The 19,910-nt window shown below is 46.9% G+C and overlaps 1 protein-coding gene across 2 annotated transcripts in view; it reads left to right on the top strand.

Moving 5' to 3' along the window:
- EPHB1 (EPH receptor B1) overlaps positions 1-18,704 on the top strand; it is a 422,752-nt gene extending 404,048 nt beyond the window's left edge. The window contains exons 13-16 of one of the 2 annotated variants that reach the window (XR_013960832.1): positions 4,289-4,438; positions 10,894-11,107; positions 13,759-13,914; positions 17,264-18,704. Coding sequence is in view for 1 of the 2 variants with exons in the window: in XM_080672572.1 (XP_080528698.1) it covers positions 4,289-4,438; positions 10,894-11,087; positions 13,759-13,914; positions 17,264-17,372 (609 nt within the window). In the remaining variant the exon portion in view is untranslated. The remainder of the gene's footprint in view (positions 1-4,288; positions 4,439-10,893; positions 11,108-13,758; positions 13,915-17,263) is intronic. The other variant, XM_080672572.1, reaches the window with a different exon arrangement.
- The last annotated feature ends 1,206 nt before the right edge of the window (positions 18,705-19,910 follow it).

The following is a 19,910-nucleotide window of genomic DNA, read 5'->3' as shown; positions in this document are numbered from 1 at the left end:
GTGCCTGCTTAATCTCACTGTGGCAGGACAGTGAGCTGGGTGGGTGGCATTGGCTGAGTCTCATCACTGCCATATCCCCATCAAGAGGCTGGGCAGAGTGGGTGCTGCAAAGATGCTTGTTGCAGGTTGGCTGAGGATGAGGGACTAAAGTACCTCCACCTGTTGGCATCACACCTGTAGGCAGGTGTGGGTGTGGATTATCAGGAAGTAACCCTTAAGATGGCTGTATTAGAATTAATCTGCTACCAGATTTATCTTCACTTTGTTTATCAAATCACACACACACACACGCAATCTTTATAGTTTGTCTTATACCTCAGTTAAGGCATGATTATTCTGAAGCAGTGGATTTCAAACTTTTAGAGAATTTCTCAGCTGCACAATCATTCAATGCCAAGCTGTGTGTGGAAGTTCAGTGTATGAGGTCATTTGGAACTCAGAGCCCTGATGATAGGTTCTTCTCCATCCTCTCCCCTCCCTCCACCCCCATGCCTCAGATTTAGGGACACCTAGTCCCTGCCAAATGCAGACCAGAGGACTCCCTTCCTCAGCATCCTGGGGAAGGGAGTCCTCTGGTGCCTGGAGAAGCCCTGTGCAAGGACAGTGCTCAGCCCCCTTTGCCCATGTGAATATAGATTCCTTCCCAGGGAGCCTCCTCTGTTCCTCGCCCCCACCCCTCACGATTTCTTCCCTCATGTTCCTTCCCATCCAACAGTGCAAACCACTCCTCTGTGCCCCTTCCTCATGCCTGCCCAGGTGAGAGCCAGGACTCTTAAAGCACTTTGCAGTCAGGTGAATGTGTTGGCCTTAGGCCTTCTGGTCCAGATGTCACTTCTAGCAGGAGGACCCTCCTCGCCAGCAGAAACCCTGCCTGCTGCAATACCATCCCACCTCCTTCTCTTCTAGTCTCCTCCATGGGGCTGGTCACCATCTTCTAAATTAATAGAAATCTTTTCACATAATTGAAGGCAGGTTAAATAGTCATCACCGTAATTACCTCTAAGCATCAGAAGAGGAGGCTGGTGATAGAATGTTCGAAATCTGGGAGGAAAGTTTAAATTCCCATGAAGGAAAGCATCTGTCCCCTGACTTTGGCCTTCCTTTGGTTCTGCCTCAGAGGTCAGCATCCCCTGCTCTCCTGGCTGAGTGGGAGAGCCGGTCATGACAAGCTGTCACCTGCCTGTCTGGGGCGGCTCTTCTCGAAGGCTCTGCCACCTGCTGTGATGGAGGGTGGCAGTGACAGGCCCAGCTCCGTGTTCAGTGAGGCCCAGCGGCCCGAGGTGGTAGGAGGGCTGAGGCTCCCCGCCAGTGGGCCTGGCATGGCCACTTTGCATGCGAGAGAGAGCAGTTCAACAGCTGTCACTGGCAACCCCTGGGGTCTGCTCCAGACTTGGCAGAGAGGACACCTTCGGACTCCCAAACAGGCTCTTTGAAATTCATCAGAACATCTCTGTCATCCCCTCGCCCCTCTCTCTGACACAAACATACACACACAAGATAAGCCATAACTTTTTAAAAAATATTTTTTATTGATTTCAGAGAGAAAGGGAAAGGGAGAGATAGAAACATAAATGATGAGAGAGAATCGTTGATCAGCTGGCTCCTGCACACCTCACACTGGGGATCAAGTCCACAACCTGGGCATGTGCCCTGAACGGGAATCAAACCGTGACCTCCTGGTTCATAAGTCAACGCTCAACCACTGAGCCATGCTGGCCAGGCAGCCATAACTTTCTTTTACTCATAGACCTACACAGCCAAGTTTTCTCCCTGTCTCTCACTCTCTGACACACATATTGGTCAGTTCTCACATGGAGTCCTCTCTCATTTCTTCTCCTCTCTCTCTTCCTCTCTCTTACACACACACACACACACACACACACACACACACACACACACATCACACTAGTTAAACACCTGCTCTCTCCTGTCTCACTTAATGCAGGTATTATGAGGGAGCAGAAACCCCTCTCCTCCTCTCCTCTGGACCAGGTCCTCTCCAGGTGTGGCAACGCCCCCCTCCCCCTGATTTACAACAGGGGGCCCCTGAGCTATGGGACCCTGGCCTCCAGGTGTTTGACAACTCCTGGGTCACTGGATGCATTTTCCACCTTTTCTCCCAGCCACAGTGCCATGTAGATAAAAGCAGAAAGTCCATTCCTGTTCTGGGGGTGGTGAGAACAGCGTGCCCTGTTGCTGAGCAGCCCGAGCCTGCTCTCAGGCATTTGCCATGTTGCTGGTGGCTGGCATTTGCGCCGAGGACATCTCCCACCACAGAAGCCTGCCACAGCCCTTGGGGAATCGGGACTGCCTTCTGCAGGGAGCTGGGTGTGTGCCTGGGGAGGTCCAGCAGGTCACCTTCCTTCCTCCCAGACCCTGGGTAGGAGTCCAGATATAAATACACTTTGCCGTTTGCTCCTTTCTCTCGCCCTCATCTCAGCGTAGCCTCTTAGACATTTTTAATGTATTTTAGCTAAAGTCCAACATGTATCTCTGGTGGTTTGAACAGATCGTGAGAATGGTCAGAATAAAAATAGTCTCTTCTGTCAAAGCCCGAGGCCAAGGAGAGGGGAGCAAGGGAGCGGCAGGTTTCATGTATTATGGAGGCGGAGTCCAGGCATCACAAAAGGGCCGTGGGAGTAAGATCCTGGTATTTGCATGAAGCATCGAATATGAGGAGCATATTTGTTCTAGTGAATGATGTGTTTTGGAGGGCAGCCTTTCAAAGTGCCCCCACTTTACCCCTCTGAGTGGCATCGGTATCCTGCAGAGGGAGCCCTGCCCTCTGTTCACCTCCCTTACTTCCCCTTCGGAATCCATGCTTCGGCATCCTGCTGCCTGGCAATTAGCACCTCTCTCTCACCTCTGGCACTTGCACCTGCACCCCTGCCTTGGACTTCCCTCCTCTCCTCTCTTTGCCTGATTAATCTCTACTCCTCCTCTAGAACTGAGGATAGTGAAGTAATAGTTAACGTGCACAGCACTTGCCGTCTACCCCAGGCCCATCCCAAGCACTGTATGGATGGTGACCCACTTAATCCTCAAAGCAACCTGACTATGTAGGTGCAGTCAGCACCCCCATATTGCCAATGAGAAACGGAGGCACAGAAAGGTTAGGTAACTTGCTCCAGGTCACACAGGCAGAATGGGGCCGTACTGGTATCCACACTTGACCAGAGGTTCCAGGAAACTACCCCTCCGCCTGCTCCTGGCGACCATTCCTGCCCCGCTCCTGTGTTAGGGAGTCTCTTCTGGTTCTCAGAACACCCTGTATACCCCTCAGCCTCGCCCTCATCACTTTTCATCTTGTTAACCATACCTTTTAAGTATCTGGTGCTTTGTGTCTGTCTCCCCATCCCCTGTGCAGCCTGAGGGCAGGGCCCCTGGCCACTCATGTCTGGCATGCTTCTCAGAAAGGGCCTGGCACAAAGCAGTGCTCATTGGCTAGTGATCAATGGGCCGAGTGAATGGGTATCATCCCTTCAGTAAACACAATAGGCCAAGTTCTGGCAGACAAACTGAGGGCCAAGCAGAGAACCACGTCGGAACTTTGAGGGTGGAGTTGCTGGCAAGGAGGAGGAGACGTGAACCTAGGAGACATAAACCTAGGGCCTGGGGGAGAAGGCAAGTGCTATGCACGTAGGTGTGCCCTTTAGCAAAGTGTACCTCCAGCCTCTGATGCTGACTCCCACGCAGGGCAGGGAGACAGCAGTGTCTACAGGGACCTCGGCCCGGGGTTGTCTGCAGGCTGCAGAGCGAGAAAACCTCCCACCTTTTTCATTTGTTTTACTTTCTCCTGACCCAAATTTTGTGGCCCATATAGTCAGTTGCATGTCGTATGGAATTTCATGTTGTAGTGCATTTACAACAGTTACACTCTCTCCTCCCACCCAACGGTGACATTGGAATCAGTATGCAGGGAATTAGGGGGCAAGCAAGTTTGAGTTCCAGCCGTCACCTCACATGCGGTGCACCCGCACCTGGTGTGAGACCAGCACAGGCCGTGCATTTTGAATGCATATGCTCCCTTAGAACTGAGAGTGTTACTGTTTGCAAAGCCTGCATGCCTCTGTTCTCTGTTTGCTCTCCCTATAACCTCTTGAGCGCCTTAGGTGCAGTAATGGAGGCCTGCCCCTGGGGCATGGACTGTCCTGGCCATCCTAATTCAGGAGATATGGGAGTGGGGCAGGGAGCGGGAGAGTGGAAAGACATGTGTGTGCTGTTTATTTTCACCTGCCTTCAACTAGAAACCCGATGTTTGGGCTGACCAGGCTTTTCCTTCTTCCAGGGAGGGAAGATCCCCGTGAGATGGACGGCCCCGGAGGCCATCGCCTACCGCAAGTTCACGTCTGCCAGTGACGTCTGGAGCTATGGGATTGTCATGTGGGAAGTCATGTCATTTGGAGAGAGACCCTACTGGGATATGTCCAACCAAGACGTAAGTGTCAGCAGCACCTGATTGCTACAAACCTCCAACCAAGGGATCCCACAGGCAGTGGCAGCCAAGCCCTCCTAACTGTTCTCAGCTCCAGATCATAACGTGTACTTGAGGCATTCAGGGCGGGGGATCCAGGGACCTCTTTGGCACCAATGTTTGAAGCAAAGAGCCCATCATGTAGGTGTGACAGGCCCAATGCTCCCAAACCCTATAAAGGTGCCCAGGCCAACCTAAGAGACAGTGGCTGGTTCTCGTGACTGTGGACCATGAATAGATCAGGCCCAAAAGCAGGAAAGTCTACTGTGCTTCAAAGCACCCAGCCTGTGATCTCCTTTCACCATGGGAAATAGAGGGGAAGCAGCTCTGCCTCTGAGGCTCTCACCTCTCAGCTGCAGAGAAGAATTGTGAAGGGCCCTTTTTCCTGAGAATCCATTCTGCTAGGAGCCCATGTCACCTATCAGTGAAGAAAGAGCTGAGCACGCTTCCCAGAGCTGGTCAGATTCAGACAGGCCTAGAGAGTGGGATCCTGTCTGTGTGAAGGTCATCCCTCAGGCTGCCCTCCAGGGACAAGGTTTGGAAGGAAAGGGAAGGGTCATCTGAGATGCTTTAGGTAGAGGCATTTGGGGTGGTCCAGATGGGACCCTTTGCTCCATAATTGCTAAAAGTTTGGAAACCTTTTGAGGAATGATTCACTTTGATAGAAAACATTAATCAAAAGTCCTACCCAGATTTCCACACTGTCTTGGACCCTAAGCTGTTCCCCAGGACCCAATCCTCCTTTGCATTTTGAATGCATATGCTTCCCTTAGAAGGGAGAGGATCACTGTTTGTAAAGCCTGCATACCTCTGTTCTCTGCTTGCTCTCCCTATCACCAAGGGTTGCGGGGGAAGGGGGCAGTTATTATCTTTCTCAACTTACAAGCAAAAAAGGCAGGGTTATTCTCAATTCAGATCGCCAGATGGGGCACCCAGCCCCACCGGGTGCACCTCCGTGGGTGGGTGGGCTCTGAGGCTGGTAAAAGGAGAAGCCTGCGCTCAGCCAGCCCTCTGTCCAGCAGAGCTTCAGAGCCAGGGCAGTTGTTCTGAAGACTGAGAAAGGTGGTGATCTGGGAGCCCAGAAAACATTTTCCAATGAGACAGAAGAGGAGCTGGGTGCTGCTGTGACCATGCTCCCAACTGCCATGGGTAGAGTAGCTTCAGCCCAGGGCCAGTGAAATGGCTGCATCTTTAACCAGGTCCCAGTGCCAACCATGTGTGGCATCTGGGCCCTCTATTATCTGTGATTATCCATGCTTCGCCTCTGCTCCTGCAGCATGTCGAATCAGTAAGTATCAGAATTAATGCCGAGGCTGCTTCATGGAATCAGTTGCACCCCGGTTCCCCCCACGACATCAGCTAGATGAATAATAAGTGTTAGTCAGAAAAAGAAGACCCATTTTGTCCTGCCCAGGGACGTTAATCCGATTAAGAACAATTCAGCACACATAGAATGGATTATGAAACTATGTGACAGGCAAGATTTGACATTCAAGATATTCTCAGCAAATGCATTCACCTATGCTGAAAACAAATGGAATTTCTGATATTAGACTTGCAGAATTTCCAAATCATTTATTCAACAAACACTCATTGCATGCTAAATGTGACAAAGCATTGTGCTTGCCATTCTATTCACGGGGGGGTTTTGGCACATACGTAAGGTTGGGGGGGACAGTTGGGTGGGGAAGGCTTCCCATATATTTGATGCTTGAGCTGGGCCTCAAAGAGAATAAGAACATCTGCAAAGTAACCATTTATTCTAATTTTGTTGTATTTCTCCGGGAAATAAAAGCTCCTAAGCATTGTCCCAAGTGCCATTCTGCTCTCTGAGGAAGGTGGGAGGTGACTTGTGCCCATTCAGAAAACATCTTAGGCCTGCAAAAGAGCCAGGAGGGGCTACCGGCAACTCATCAGAAACCACCGAGGTGGTGGCAGTAACAGATTTTCCAGATGACAATTGAAGGGCTTTAAGAAAGAGAATTGCAGAGGCAAGTTGGAGTGCTGGTAATTGGGCTTCCAGAGCCCAGGAAGGTCTTTGAACATATACAGAGAGTTTGTCAGCCAGAGAGGGAACTTGGAAGTTCTGCTGCTTGGATCTGATTGACAGAGATAATGAGAGTGGCAGTGTCTGGGGAGAGGAGCTGCTGTTTTATTGAAACATCAGAGCTTACCTTAACCCCTTCTGCCCTGGTTCCTCCAGTGCTCTGAGCTTCTCCACTTCACTCTCCAGGTATGGTCCACTGCCCAACTCACTTATGGTAAATGCACATCTGGGGGCAGTCTGGAGCCTCCACTGAGGACTCCAGGGCAGGCGAAGGCTCTGCTCATTTCCCAGAGGAGTTGCCAGTCACTTCAGCAGGTGCCCACGGCGCCTGGGGCCACACCACATGCTCCTGTCCCCACCTAACCCCCAGACCTGCCACCTCTGAGTGCAGGCGAACAAAGGCAGCTGTTCTCCCCTCCCTGCCCCTTTAGCGCATTGGCTTACACTGACCTTCAGGATGGCCCAAACAGTTACTGCAGCTGCTTAAGTGACAGCTGCCTAGACTGGCTCTCTCCTGGCCCACACCCTCACTCTCCTTCTCTCTAGAAACACCAACTGATCTCATTCTAATCGCCAATCTTTTCAGCATCCATTCATCTCATCCTCCTGTAGACCAATGAAAGGAGCCCAGGCCTCACTCCAGTTTTCAGTATTGCTCAGTAGAATGCTCAATGCCTCCAATCCGGGGCCACGCTTTCCACACAATTCAAACGTGTGGAAAGCCATCCAATGGCCAGACTGAAGGTGTTTTTCTATGTCTCCTCCCTGTTTTCCACACCTGCTAGCGAGGCAGCTGTGACAGAGCTTGACCACAAAGCCCCATTAGAGGACTGGACTTATTTTTTTCAAGTACTGATGTTTTAATTTTATTTTAAGTTACATGCACTCAGGAGATTTGGAAAACATCCAGATTCTTAAAATGAGAATAAAATTCTCCAAAGGCATAGCACTTCAATGAAAGATTAGAGGAGACAAATACTATCCACACATGAGTTAATGACCTAGGTCAGTGGTCGGCAAACTGTGGCTCACGAGCCACATGCAGCTCTTTGGCCCCTTGAGTGTAGCTCTTCCACAAAATACCACGGCATGGGCGAGTCTATTTTGAAGAAGTGGCGTTAGAAGAAGTTTAAGTTTAAAAAATTTGGCTCTCAAAAGAAATTTCAATCGTTTTACTGTTGATATTTGGCTCTGTTGACTAATGAGTTTGCCGACCACTGCCCTAGGTAGTTTTTCTTTGGGGTGCATGGTAAAGGCATTTTCTTTTTTGCCATAAGTACAGAAGCATCAGTGCTCCCAGAGTAATAACAATGAAATTATCTAGAAGAGCAAATGGAATCAAGTCACATTTTGTAAACATGAGCATCAAAGGGGGTTCACATTGCCATCTTTCTGGACCTCCCAGTGTCTAGCAGCAGAACAGTGACCCTCTTTGCAGAGATGACATCTACTGGAATGGGCCTGGCAGAAAGCATGGCCTCTATGTAATACAGGGATCCTTTCTACTGTGGAGCTCAATATACACCACCTCACTGAGTCATTTAATCTTTAACAACCCTGTCTGTGCAGTTTCAGGAGGTCATGTGACTTTGCCAGGTGTCTGAAGCTAATAAGAAATGGAACAAGGATTTGAACCCAGGCCTCCAAGGTCTATGCCCCTAATCATATTGCCCTCCCCTCACCAACACAACCCCTGCACCTGCTTTCCCGGCAGACCTGCAACGGCTCTTTGATTTCCTCTGAAAAGGAAAGAGCACAACAGAGAAAACATAAAAGCAAAGGCCAGGACAGTCTTCCCAAAACCCCATGAGGTAGCCTGCAGAGGAGACAAGGGGAAACAGCTAAGCTGCCTTCAGCCTGAAGCTCAGGCAGGAGATTCAGTGCCTGGGTGGGGTCCAGTCTCTCGATGCTCCACCTGGAGTGCTTGGTAGGCTGCTCACACCATGGAGCCGTGCCCTTGCGCACGGGTCCTGACTCCAGTGCTCCTTCCTCTTAAAGGCAGACGGGAAAGTAATCTTGTCAGTGCGGAAAATTAGGATTTGGGACTCTGGCATTAAATAATTTGAGCAGAGATACCAGCTCTTTAAGGGAACATGAGCTGGCCTGAACTGGATGATTTGGGGGCGAGGGGGTAGCTAGCCTTGTGAGATGTTGAATTTGGAGACTAGCCCCTCCTGCTGTCCCCACCTAGCTCATGCTTAGACAACCCAGAAAGAGCTTGTGGGACCATTCACTGGGTAATCCCACTGGCTCAACAGTGAGTAGGGACTCTGTGACAGGGTCCCTCGATCTGGCTGCCTGGAAGGAGCTGGTAAAGGCTGCTGGTTTCTGAGCCAGGCTGATGGGAATGCTGCCCGGCAGTTTCATCCTCACGGACTACTTGGTTTAGCCCAATACCCCTTTTTCTGGCCATGAGGACTTCAAACAGCTCCCAGGCCGAGATTACAATAGCAGCTCCACAGAGGACTGGGAAAAGTGGGCTTTGGGGTATCCAGACATAAAATCAGACACCCCTGGGATTTAGTCCCAGCCCTATCATTTACGAGCTGTGTGTCCTCAAGCAACTCACTTCACCAGGTTTGCCTCCATTTCCTCCTGAGAATAATGGGGCTACGATGACTTCCTACAAAGATACCAGGTAATTCAATTGGCAATAGTTTGGCAAAGAAAAATTTGGTGCTAATGCAACATATAATTTAAAAGTCAATGTTCCCATTAAAAAAAAAAAAAAGTAAATGTTTTCAATCACTGAATTTTATGTAGTAATAATATTGGTATGGTTCATATGCTTGTTTGTTTTTCTGCCATATTGAACACAAGGAATAATACACCTTGATTATGTCTAATGACTTCAGGTTATCATATTATCTCATGCCCCATCTCATGTCTGATACACTGTGCATAAAATTTGTAAAAATAGAAACTGATTGACAATATTCACTTTCTGACCAATTCACTAATAAATAAAACCCCACAAGCATAATCAGTCAAAATGAACCTGACATTATTTAGAGGCAAAAACACATGAAAATCACTGAACCCCAAATTATTTCCTTTGTTGTTTAAGGTGCTTTAACTGTTTATTTTAATATAAAATCAATGCATAATTATTACAGAAAATAACAAACAAGCAAAATTATTTCCTTTGTGGTTTAAGGTGCTTTAACTGTTTATTTTAATATAAAATCAATGCATAATTATTACAGAAAATAACAAGCAAAAAGAAACGCATAAAGAGCACTCATGTTGCTACCTGCCCAGAGGCAACCACCATTAACTCTGTGGTATATATCTTTCCAAGGTCTTTTCTATGCGTGTGTATAATTATTGTTTTTTGTTTTGGTTTGGTTTTAGTTTTTTACAAAAGCAAGATTATGCCATATCTGCAGTTATGCAGCCTGTTCTTTTGCCTAATATTACACTATGAGTATATTTCCATTTAAATAGGTACATTTTTGCAACATCACTGTAAGGCCTGCATTGAATTCTAGGCTTTCCACTGTGTTATGAGTATATCATAATAAATCCGTAGGTATAGCACTGAGTCATTTACAATTATTTTTTTTTCTATTACAAAAATCACAGAGCAGACATAATTGATTTAAATGAATTGGAATTAAGAAGTAAAGGGTGAAAAGCAATTACTATAACCTGAACAACAGACAAAAGTACATGAAGATACTAAAACCTTTACAAAATTATCCTCTGCAGTCTGCAAAACCTGATTGGAGGTATTTATTGTGGACCATCTTGTTAATTGACCATTTTTATTGTACTGAACCAATTTGTTTAACCAAATCCTTCAACCCAATTCCTGTTGCTGCCTCTTGAAGATGAAGGCAAATGATCAGAAAGCCCCTTGCATGGAGTAGGGGCTCCATCAAGTCCTGATTCCTTCCTTCCATTTCTCTTTGCTTAGCAGTGAAAGGAAGAGGCCACCACAGGTTCTGGTGGTGTCTGTTATAAATAGTAGGTTTACTGGGTTTCCCATGTGCCATTGTTTCATTTGCCCTGGCGCCACTAGCTGCCAGTAAGGTAGAATTGGGTCAATGTCCTCTTAAAAAGAGGAGAATCTCAAGTCAATTCACCAGATCATTCTTCAATAAACAGTTACAGAGATCTAGTGTGCATCTGGCCCAGCACTGGTGCTAGGGATACAAAGGGACAATTAAGATGTGGTCCCCGCTTTCTAGGAGCCCACAGTATAGGGAGAAAAGCCAAGTATGTGTCACATCCCATTATGGTAGGAGGTACATGAGTACGGAATGAGGGCACCTGGGTCAGGCAGGCTCCATCCTTGGGGGTTAATTTGTGAATGATTGGCTGATGGCTCATCACCCAATCATACCCGTTCCCATGTGTGTCACTGCAGGTCATCAATGCCATTGAGCAGGACTACCGGCTGCCCCCACCCATGGACTGCCCAGCTGCTCTACATCAGCTCATGCTGGACTGTTGGCAAAAGGACCGTAATAGCCGGCCCCGCTTTGCTGAGATTGTCAACACCCTGGACAAGATGATTCGGAACCCAGCAAGTCTCAAGACTGTGGCAACCATCACCGCCGTGTGAGTCTAGTGGTTACTAGGTATGCGTGGTCAGGGGCAAGGCCAATAGCAACACTGCTAGCCTTTTGGTCCATTAAGAGCAAGGGTAAGGTGACTGAACTTATCCACTAATGGGAGATGTTTCAAGACTGTTTTCTTCCTTTTTCTCTCTAAAATATTCCCTGCCTGCAGCATAGGCTGTAGATCAAGCATGTCAAACTCAAAGGCTAACACGGGCCAAATAAGGTTTAAGTTTATGTGGGCCACAAAAAAAAAAACACACAAGTTTCATAGAAACATAGGTTTATTTTGATAGACACATGCTGAATACAAAGGGAGTAATTGTTAACATTTTAATAAAAATTAATATTTTTTCTTGAACATTAACTTACCAGACACTGAATAACTGCACAAATAAGCATAACGCACATAAACCTATTTTTATTATTCTCCGAAAATGAAATATTTCCTGTTGCGCACACCAAACAAGTCAGTACAAGACTAATGACATGGCAATCGGCTGCTAAAATATTCGCTGCTGGTATTAGTGGAGAGAAATGGTGTGCCTGCATGTAAGGTGTGTAAGGGAAATGAATGCAACACGATTATAGTAATCAGTCATTAGCAAACATTGTAGTTCATTAATAATTATGTATAACAGGATATTATAAAAATTAAGTCACAGCCGAAACCGGTTTGGCTCAGTGGATAGAGCGTCGGCCTGTGGACTGAAGGGTCCCGGGTTCGATTCCGGTCAAGGGCATGTACCTTGGTTGCGGGCACATCCCCAGTGGGAGGTGTGCAGGAGGCAGCTGATGGATGTTTCTCTCTCATCGATGTTTCTAGCTCTCTACCCTTCTCCCTTCCTCTCTGTAAAATATCAATAAAATATATTTTTTAAAAAGTCACAAAATTTTTATTAAAATGTTTCTTATACACCTTTATATTGGCTGAGCCGCAAAAATATTCATTGTGGGCCGCGAGTTTGACATGTTTGCTGTAGACAGATGTTAAGAAACCTGTCTAGGTCTCTACCTCCCATTGGCTTCAGATGGACTGGGCATTGGGTTCTCTAACAGTTGAGCATATCTGATCTGATTGGTATGAGGCCCCACTTCTGGGCCATCCTGTTTCCAGAAGGCACCCTTTCTGTTAACCACACCAGTCTGTTAGGCAGGTGGAGCTGCAGACTTGGAACCTTGGCCAACCTATTAGCAATAAAGGCCCTGATTGCTAGAGGACAAAGATACAAAGCAATTGGATTTCTTATGAGCAAATGAACAGAACTGTCAAGTACTGTCAGCAACTATCAGTTGTACATTTGCAGGGTTAATTCATTTATTATTCATCCTTTTAACCAAAGTTTATTGGGTGCATATGTGCTAAGCACTATGTCCATTGCTGGCACTATAGAATGACTAAGGTAGACATGGTCCCCGCCCTCGTGGAGCTTTGAGTCATTTAGAGAATCACCCAAAGATCAGTATGGCAAGAAGGTAGGTGCCTGATTTTGGAAAGCATATACCTTCCTCTGTTGTCAGGGAGTCATCCTTGATGACAGCTGAAGAGAGGGAGTGCATTAAAAGAATGAAAGGAATATGGGAGTAGAGGGGCCTGGGTCCAGCATGTGCAAAGGCCTGAGGGTGGAAAGGACAGGGCTAGTGTGTGGAGGACAGTTTGGGAGGGGGCAGGTTGGTGGCTGAGGCTGGTGAGGTGGGCGAGGGCCAGACACACGGAGCCTTTAGGTCCTGCTAAGAATTCCGGGCTTGATTTTCAGAGTAATGAGCATCCCTTAAAGCAGCAGTTGCCAATGGGTGGTCCGTGAGGTCCAAAAGGTTGGCGACCGCTGCCTTAAGGAAACCTTGGGAGTAGCAGTTGCCAACCAGTGGTCCGTGGACCACTGGTGATCCGTGAGGTCTGAAAGTTTGGCGACCGCTGCCTTAAAGGGTTTGACATGAATCAGGAACAAGTGAGGGTTATTGACATAATTACATCTGCATTTGTAAAAAAGAGCATCAGGCAACAGTGTAAAACTTAGGTTGAGGGGAACAAGCGTGCATGAAGACAGACAGAAGAGCACTGCAGTAATCATGATAGAGAAGGTAGGGTCTTAGGGGAATGTTGTGGAAAGAAGTGGATGAGTTTGAGTGATTTTTAAGGTCAAATCTTTATGACTTGGTAAAGGATTGGGCATTGGTGCTGAAGATGAGGGATGTGTTGTGACACCCTCATTTCCAGATTGGGTACCTGGGTGTCTGCGTTGAGAATGTGCCAGGGAAGATCAGTGGTGGGCTGTTCTGTTCCATTTATTTCAATTAGCTGAGGATAGAACCAGAAAGCCAAATATTACCAATAGATTTGGGGAGGTGGCAGTGAACTGTATATATTTTTAAAAGGTCTTAGATTTCAGTTTACAAAGGAGTCCTGAGCCTTCCCTTCCCTTTATACTGCATGCTGGTCAATCAGCCTGTCTGGGCTGACTGACGTGTGGCAGTGCCCAGAGGCAGAGGGACTAGCCACCTGGCCCGGAGAAACCATGCCAACTGCCAACTCAGAAATCTGGGAGGAAGGGTCAGCACAGAGCTCCACTGTCAAGGATGCGGCCCCCCATGGAGTCTGCCATTGCCCGGAGCGTGGCTCTCTCCGCACACTGCTGCAGCTGTGACGTTACCTGCTCCTCTCTATCTTGCAGGCCTTCCCAGCCCCTGCTAGACCGCTCTATCCCAGACTTCACGGCCTTTACCACCGTGGATGACTGGCTCAGTGCCATCAAAATGGTTCAGTACAGGGACAGCTTCCTCACCGCCGGCTTCACCTCCCTCCAGCTGGTCACCCAGATGACATCAGAGTAAGTGATGAGAATCGTCTCTGTCCAGCCTGTGGGTGGGGGTCAAGGCTCCTTCCCTGCCATTGCCCTTGGTACCAGTCCTGACTTCTGGCTTCAGCTCCAGATCTCCGACTCTGAATGGAACCCAGCCTGGTGGGGGCACACCTTGGAACAAAGGAGGCGAGGCTGAGGGTGGGGTGGGGAGGCCATGATGGTTCTGGGCCCCAAATGAGAGTTATTCAATCATTGCCATATGTCATTTGCCTAATCATCGAGAGTCACTCCTCCCTTTACGTTTTTAAACTCAGCCGATCAAAGGGAGCATCCACATGGGAAGAACACAGCCAGCCAGCACTTTAAACAACATAGCAGGCAGAGGCACGGCCCTGACTCAGCGACAGTTGCAGATGTGGGGGAGCTTGTTCGTACCTGCATAGCACTTGTAAATAAGTATACATTTCCACCCCCCACAAATCACTTACCAATCTGCAGCGCCCAAAGGAATCTGGTGGGATATAAAACCCAACATTATTCAGATAAAATGAGAGCCAGAAAGGGTCTTAAAGATCCATGCAGTCCATCATTTTGCCAGGAATGTTCTGAGTGGCACTTGTTCTGGGAAATGCTAATCGGTTCTCCTTGGAAAAAAGATCCCTCGGTCAAATAAATTTGGGAAATGCCGCACACTTTATCACTCTCTTGGCGATTCAGGACACATATTAGCATTGTAAAGGCCATGAGAAATCCTGAAATAAAGAAACCCATTTAAAATTATTCAGTACCATGGAGCCACATTTTTGAGAGGCAGGGTTTATGGAACTGTAGTTGGAGAAATATTTATGTAGTTTCACCCCTTTCATTTAGCGGGTTCAGAAAGTAGGTGAAGTCAGTTCCTGAAGATTCAGGCTCAGGAGTGGCAGAGCGGGCCTAATGCCTGTGTTCCTGACTGCCAACTCCATATCCTTCTCCCAGTCCATCCCAGGGCCACAGCAGTGCCCATACTTTGCTACACACCAGAATCACCTGGGACTCTTTAAAGGGATTGATACCCGATTCCGTGACTTCATTGGTATGTGGTGAGACTTGGGCATTGGGATTTTAAAAACTGCCCAAGTGATTCTATAATGCAGTCAAGTTTGGGAACCACTGAACTAAAGTTGGTCTAAAGTCGGTCAAATTTTGAATACACACACACAAACACACGTGCACATATATGCACATGCACACACACATACCCCAGAGGGAACCTCACTGGCTGCCCAGACTAAAACGTGTACTAACAGCACTGGGTTTGGTGGCCTATAACACACATTTTCCATGGTAGAGGATTGATCAGTCCACAAGCAGCTGGAAACCCAGAGGTAGGTGTGAGGATACCTTGCTAGGGCAGGCCAGTGGCTGAGTCCCATGGGAGGGAGTGGTCACCTACCCCCAGCAATTGAGCCCCAGAGGGACGGCTTCTGACCACTCTGCTTCGATTCCCGACTCCTGCTTTGCAGTCCATCTTCCTGGAGTCCAGCTCCACCTCTCTGAGGTTCATTCTTGCCAGATATGATAGCACCTCCACTTCCTCCAGGGAGGTGATTTGAATGAGCATCTAGTCTTGGATCCACTAAACTTCAGACTTCATTTTTTAAACCTAGGTTCATTTCCTGCTGATGCCTACAAAAGATGGTCCCTGACATAATGAATTATTGTCAGACACCAAAAATAAAACAGAAGCATTGACTGGTGGAAAACCAGCTTCCCCATCTCCAGAATTAATGTGGATGGCGCAGATGATTGGTGGCCTGGGTGCAGGGACAGAAGTGGGTGTTCATGAAGATGAGGCTACTCCTGCTTCCCCTAGATGGGTATGAGGGCTGTCATCACCTGATCACCCACAAACAAGGGGAATAATTTCCTGAGTCTGAGAATAGCCACCATGAAAAGAACAAAGGAAAGTGAAACCTAAAATTAAGGAATTTAATTTAGTTCAAAGTAAAAAATATCCACACACTATTGCAGCAATTTAGTTTAACTTCTGGGAGATAAAAGATGGAACAAGAATATGAGCAACTAAATAAATAAAATAGGTTGCGGGACAATTTGTGAATTTACAATTCAAGTACACCTCCCAAAGCGTTTGCTAAAGACATGGGCAATTTAATCATCTAAACCTGCTGCAGCCTGTGGGGCACTAACCACCTGCTAAAAAGAGGGGGATCAGGAAAGCGGCGGCACAGTGGGTGGAGGTCCAGCACAGGGTCCTCCTCGGGGGTCAAGTGCACAGTGTACAAAGTGAGCTGCTGTGCTGGAGACCCAGAGCTTTGGGGTGAGTACAGGTAGGACCTTAGAAGAGTTTGAGAGCAGCCCAGCAGGGTAGCTGAGGCCCAGTGGTCTTGAATTTGAACCCCAGCTCCCTGAATGCTTCCCCACTGTGTGACCTAGAGCATGTTACTTAACTTCTCTGAGCCCTAGTTGCCTTGTCTATAAATATATCTATAATAGTGTCCATCTCATTGGTTTGTGGTAAGAGGTAAGTGGAATAGCACATGCAAAGCACTTGGCCTATTGCCTATTTCCTGGCCTACAGGATGCACAGGAGAAATGACTGCTGTTAAAGTATTACCATTGAATTTAAATGGTTTGTCAGTTTTTACAAAATGCTTCTATAGGTATAAATGAGATAGTATATGGCACTTAGAAAGTACTCAAGCACTGTCATGTTATTATTGAGTAAGGAAAGAAGCATGGGTCTCCCCAAAGTCAAATATAAGCCATGAACTTGTTCATATTAAGATTCAGAGCTCAAAGATGAATCCATACCAAATCCCTACCCTAAACATAGTCCTTGGATTCCTCCTTGGACAGATATTTGAAAGTTATTTTGAGATCACCCTTCTTAAAAATGTATGATATTAAAATTCAAACAGAGGCACAAAATGGAAACTTGGGGGGAAAATATCAGAAAACCAAGCAAGCCCCACATCTTTTCAGTCACAGCGGGTGATCACTAATTTAGCCAGAAAGCCACAGAATACCTGAAGCCCCATATAGCATGTGTGGGGGTGTTGAAAACAGAGGAAACTTCTAGTTTACCTAGAGTCATGGACACAATGAAGGGGCTGCTCCAGATCCTTCCAGGATTATCTAAATTGGAGGGGGCATTGGAGACAAGGTCTACTCCATGGAGAGAGTGAGGTTCAGTAAGGAAATATTCAGGTAGGCATTTGCCAAAGACTCTTAAACTTGGGATCCTTGGATTTTAAACATTTTCACTTACCTACCCAACTTCTTGGATCTTCAACACTTTTATTTGCTTTCTATGATGAATTTTGATCTCTGCTGTAACACTCAAGTGCCTTCTTTTGTGTTTTCCCCCTCCTAGAGACCTTCTGAGAATAGGGGTCACCTTGGCAGGTCACCAGAAGAAGATCCTGAACAGCATTCATTCTATGAGGGTCCAGATGAGTCAGTCGCCAACAGCAATGGCATGAGAACTCTCATTTTCTGGGGGAAGGAGAGGAAGGAAAAGGACCAGACTCAAGGGGGAGCCAGAAGTTGAACACTGTGGAATGTTCTGGAGAGATTGGCTTCTCCATTGAGAAATGTGTCACATATGTGAAGAAGAAACTGGACCTGCTCCTCATAGTCAACCTTAATTTCTCAGTGACAGAAGCATGTTTATGATGCCGTGGGAAACGAAATAGATAATAAAAATACGAAGAAGTGATGTTCAGCGGAGTGGAGATACAAGAGTACGCACTGGGGTTTCAAGAGTGAACTCAGCTGCCCCCTTAGTGGGCTGGAGTCATCTGTCCACAGGAAGGAAGGGAAGGAGGTGGAGGGAAGAAACAGAGCAGCGTTCCATTTTCTTCCTCACCAATGACATTCTTTTCTTTTCTCCTTCTGTACTCCTCCCCAAGAGTCCTCTCCCTTCTCCCACATCCATTTCCCTTTGCTCACGACTCATGTAGGGAAGTTTCTTCAAACCAACCCCAGCTCCTGAGTCTCCAGATGTCATTCTGTCAGTTGCCAAAGGACTTTGCTGACCACTGCATGGGGGATCCGACCAATTCAATTAATGTCTTCATATTGAAGAAGAGATGTACCTTCAATTGAAAACCTTGTTTTTCTTTTGTTTGCATTTTCTGCAAAAAGGAAAAAGAAACCACAAATTGGAAAAGAAAAAAAAAAGAAGACCTGTTTCCATGTGTGCAAGAGCACACATATGTACGTCTGTGTTCTAAGATGACTGTGCTTGTTCGTAACAGATGCAAACAAGAAAGGTCTGGGAAGTCTTGGCCTGGAAAATTCGAAGGGGCAGGAATGTATTGTTGGTTTTGGTTTTCTGATTGGCCCAGTTGGCCTACTGGCTCAATGGGAGAGAGAGGGTAGGAAGAAAAATAAAATGAAATTGGGGAAAAACTCTCAAGAGCTTGCAAATTCAGACAGGAAACAGGTGAGTGGTTTGAATTGGATGCAGTGTGGGCCATTCTAGAATGATACTGACTGATTAATTATTCTTGGTAACATCTGAAGAGAAGGAGAAGGAAAGTGTTTCTGGAGAATGTTCTTCCACATCCTGGAATCTGCAATTTAAGAAGTGGCAAGGGAGGAGTCTTCTTACCTTACCCGTGGACTGGCTTAAGCCGTGTGGCATCCGAGGAATGTTTCAAGTGTGTCTGTGTCTCTCTGCATTCCTTCTGTACCTCATTGTTCGATTCACTTTTGTAAATTCCACCTAACATTTAAATATTTTTAATTTCTCCTTTTACCTTAATCTCCTTGCTAATTTTATCTGTCTAATTAAAATGAGCAGAAGCATGTCTGGGTTTACATAGAATGGTGTCAGAGCATGTGTTCCTGGACCCCACGGAGTCTGTGCCCAAGTGACAGGAGAATCCTTAACAAACATCCTTCTTCCCCCTAATGGGAAAAAGAGTACACATCCGGATCCTGTGACTCCTGAGAAGCAGAATCTATTGAAATCACTCTCACAGGTGTGACCCAAAGGAAGAACCAAATAAATATGCGGCTCTGAAGTCTCAAACATGCACCTTTAAGAAGTCACTAGGAAATAAACAATCACCAGTAAGACATGATCAGCCCTGCTTTCAGTTCACACACTGCATGAGAAGTTCACATCCAGGCCAATTTAGGAAGAGCCACTAAAGACTATTGTGGTATGTCTGGGCACATGCATTTGGAGGGGAAGGTTGTGAGGCAGTAAGAGGACTATGGTTCTCACGTAGCTTATTTAATATATACTTAAGGTGAGATAAGCCTTTCTCCCTAGTTCTAGGTAACTTTGAACTTGGGGAGGTCCTTACCTTCTGAAGCCCCTTCAAGGAGGCTCATAGGCTTAGGGGGTACAGGTCCAAAGCAGGGGAGCCCCTTCTTAAAGCACCACACTTATGTTAAACCCCCAGGGGACAGGAGGAGATGGTCAAAACAGTCTCAGAAGATTAAGATATGGTTGCAAGGGGCCCCAATCCAGCCACATAGTGTGTAAAAAAGACAGTTTCCCCTAACTAATAGCTTGCCAATTCTATGCAGTTTGTTAACTACCCCCAAAGACTTCAATCTGTGAAGTGTCTTACAAGCCTAGGAAGTTCGACTAATCTACTCTCAATTTTCCACAGGAATGAATTTTAACTTATCACCAAATTTCTCAGGCAGCCTCCTCAACCCGAGATCCTCATTCAGCCTCCACTAATGCCAGCTCACCTGGCTGCAGACAAAGTAAGGTCAAGGTGAAGGTCATACCACATCCTTTGGTTTCATTTTACCATAAGACCCCACAAAAGAGAGAGAAAGAAGAGGAAAAGAGAACCCAAAGTGCACAAGGGGAAAGCACGAAGGGTTAGCAGAGCCAAGACCAGGGCCTCCAAGCATAGCTCTTAGTGGGAGGGGCAGGACAAAGATCTTGACATCCCCCCAACACCCCTAGGTGCCAAGCACGGCTTCACATGCTAGGCTTCCCCACCCCGACACCCCAAAATGTGGTGTCTCTCAAGAGTGAGACATCCACC

This window comes from Plecotus auritus (assembly GCF_963455305.1).
Source record: "Plecotus auritus genome assembly, chromosome: 6".
NCBI classification, from domain to species: domain Eukaryota; kingdom Metazoa; phylum Chordata; class Mammalia; order Chiroptera; family Vespertilionidae; genus Plecotus; species Plecotus auritus.
Note: the sequence above shows the minus strand (reverse complement) of the source record. Positions and strands in the feature narration are given on the sequence as shown.